This window comes from Physella acuta, unplaced genomic scaffold (genome assembly GCF_028476545.2).
Source record: "Physella acuta isolate Inbredline_101_S28 unplaced genomic scaffold, ASM2847654v3 ptg000872l, whole genome shotgun sequence".
Taxonomy (NCBI): domain Eukaryota; kingdom Metazoa; phylum Mollusca; class Gastropoda; family Physidae; genus Physella; species Physella acuta.
Window position 1 is genome coordinate 342970 of NW_026732389.1, and position 2801 is coordinate 345770.

Below are 2801 nucleotides of genomic sequence, written 5' to 3' on the forward strand. Positions count from 1 at the left end.
TGGTAAAATAAATAAGGAGCCATTTTTCTTGGTTGGTTTTTGTTGGTTCCTTACATAAAAAACTCTTTTAAAAAATCAACAAAAACATCAACAAAAACATCGACAAAAATGTCAACAAAAACAACAACAAAAACAGTCACCAAACGCCAACAAAAATGCAATAAAGTTTTTTTAAAAATAAACCGGGAGTGATCTCCCCTAAACTTTCTCGAATACTTTTATATAAAATAACAGGGGTTGGGAACTCGGACTATAGACATGATTTTTAATCCATTTTAAATATTTAAAGTTTTAAAAATAGAATAAAATCTCGTAGACAAAAGAATTGCACACCAAGTGAACGCTAAATAAAAAAGTGCATAATAGTGCGCAATATTATTAGTACTTTAAAAATTTACATTCGTTTTTTGAGAAATAGGAAGTAGCGTAGATTACTACTTCCGGTCAACGGAAATGACTCAAAATTTAAAAGAAGGTAGAGAATTAGATCTTTTACTTACATGTGAAATTTCGTTTATCTATCTGAAATAGTACTCAAGTTATAGGCTTTTGAAAATTTCAAAGTAGGAAAAGTACCACTTCCGTTTATCGGAAATCACTCAAAAATTGATAAGGGTCTACGATTTTGATAAAATACTTATATATGAAATTTCATCAACCTAGCTGTAACGGTACTCAAGTTATCGTGTTTACACACACACACACACACACACACACAGACACACAGACAGACACACAGACATACGGACAAGATTGCAAAATTATGTTTTTCCGTATCAGTGAGATGTAAAACGTCGAGATTTGTAAAAATCACGATTTTTTTGCACGATTACAATACTTTCTCTATACTTCGTATATACGAGAAAGTAAAAAACCAACATAATAACCTAAGCACAAACAATTCATGAACAACCATTCAAACTAACGTCGAAAAGTCAAAACAATCTTTATGAAATCTTTTAAAGCGTTGTTTAATCAAAAACAATAATGATTGACAAGTTTTACTCAAATAACTTGAACAACCAAATTTTCAGACCAAATCTTATTTATCAACCACTTTTTTCACACAGGAACTTATAAGTTCCGGGCTGCAAATAAGAATAATCATTCATTTTGAAGAATCTATTTAGGGTTAGATAATCTTCTCCACCCTGATAGTTGTCGGGATTCGACTCAAACCAATCAAGAAACTTGACGGGTTCCTTACTGAACTGGAAGATCCATGTACCTTCCTGGGCCTTGTCAGTTCCAGAAATCAGCAGACCGTCAGTCCTGGCTTTCCTGGCAATGTCCTGGACAAACTTGTATTCGCCTGCGTCGTTGATTTCTACCAAGTACATGCCGTAGGACAAACATACACTTTCAGCTTGGTCCACGTTTGAGTAGTAAAACTTGGAGAGATAATACTTGTTTCCATTGTACTTTTCAGCTGATTCAAACAGATTACCGATGGGTGTTGGGTACCCATAATCACAACTGAAAACTGGAAAAGTGAGAAAAAATATGACAACGTTATTTAAGAGGCATGGAATGAAATAAAAATAAATTTTAAGAATTTGAACTGTTTTTATTTATAAAAGTGAATTTAAACATAGAAAATAAATAAGATAGAAAATGTGAGTGTTGGACAGTAATTATAACCCGACTGTCCAGCGATCTAAACATAGCTGCCTACCTCTTAAACAATACGATTTAATTAGATGTAGAGAGGGAAGGAAAGAGTACTAAACTTGTGGTTTTTGTTAGAGAACATTACCACATGTGGAACTTGCCAAAATCGGAGAAGGCCCTAAAACATTACCACATCTGGAACTTACCAAAGCCGGAGAAGGCCCTAAGAATTACATCTGGAACTTACCAAAGCGGAAAAGACCCTAAAAAAATACTACATGTGGAACTTACTAAAGCGGAAAAGGTCCTAAAACATTACGACATGTGGAACTTACCAAAGCCGGAGAAGGCGTGAAGCAACAGACCGATGAACAGCAACATGTTGGTCGAATCTCTTCAGGAACAGCCGAGAGGATGTATCCTAATGGCTGTGTGGACCATGTTTTATAGTAATACTGTAAATTAATTATGCAGTTTGCGTGTCTGCAACCGATGTTTATCTGGTAATTTCCAATTAAAATAAAACCAATTAAAATTCGTTTATATGCAGAACATAAAAACTATTTGGTTGGCCAAGGAAAATGTGTTAACCAAACAGAATTAAACAGTCTAGTTGGCCAAGCGAGAGTTTGGCTAAAACAATATTGCAAAGACTAATTGGCAAGGAAAATAATTGAGAAAATATAACTGGCCGAGGTCTGTTATGCTTTGTTATCCCTATAACTATTGGGCTTTATTTCTTCTGACCAGCATATTTTTATACAATATTGTAACGTGTGATCTCAGATCATTGAACAGACATAGTAGCCAATCAATAAAGTTAAACTAAAAGAGGGGATTTGCGTGGTCGAGTCGGTAAAGCTCATGATTGATAAACCGAAAAGTCTCGAATTCGAACCCCCGGGCAGATGAGGCTCGTTAGCTGGGGACAGCCACTCTTCTAGGAGAGTCAACTCCAAAATCAATCAACTGCTGCCTTGTAGTTTGATCTTGGTTGGACAAAGGCTATGGAGGCAAATCCAAATAAGAAAAGCAGGCTGAAATCGGAGTAAATGGCCTCAATGGCGCATAACCAGTTGACACGTATCCTTAACTGTGATGGAGGCGTGGTCGAGTCGGCAAAAGCTCATGGTTGATAAATTCGAAAAAAGTCTCGAGTTCAAACCCTATGACAGATAAGGCTCGCTCCC

The 2801-nt window shown here is 35.9% G+C and overlaps 1 protein-coding gene across 1 annotated transcript; it reads right to left on the reverse strand.

Annotated features, from left to right (window-relative positions):
- Positions 1-957: 957 nt before the first annotated feature.
- Positions 958-2033, reverse strand: LOC131952417 (uncharacterized). The gene is made up of 2 exons (XM_059315050.1): positions 1947-2033; positions 958-1483 (listed from the first exon to the last, which is right to left on the reverse strand). Exons 1-2 carry the CDS (start codon positions 1990-1992, stop codon positions 1050-1052), a joined length of 480 nt encoding a protein of 159 aa, XP_059171033.1. The 5' UTR covers positions 1993-2033; the 3' UTR covers positions 958-1049.
- Between the last annotated feature and the right edge of the window lie 768 nt (positions 2034-2801).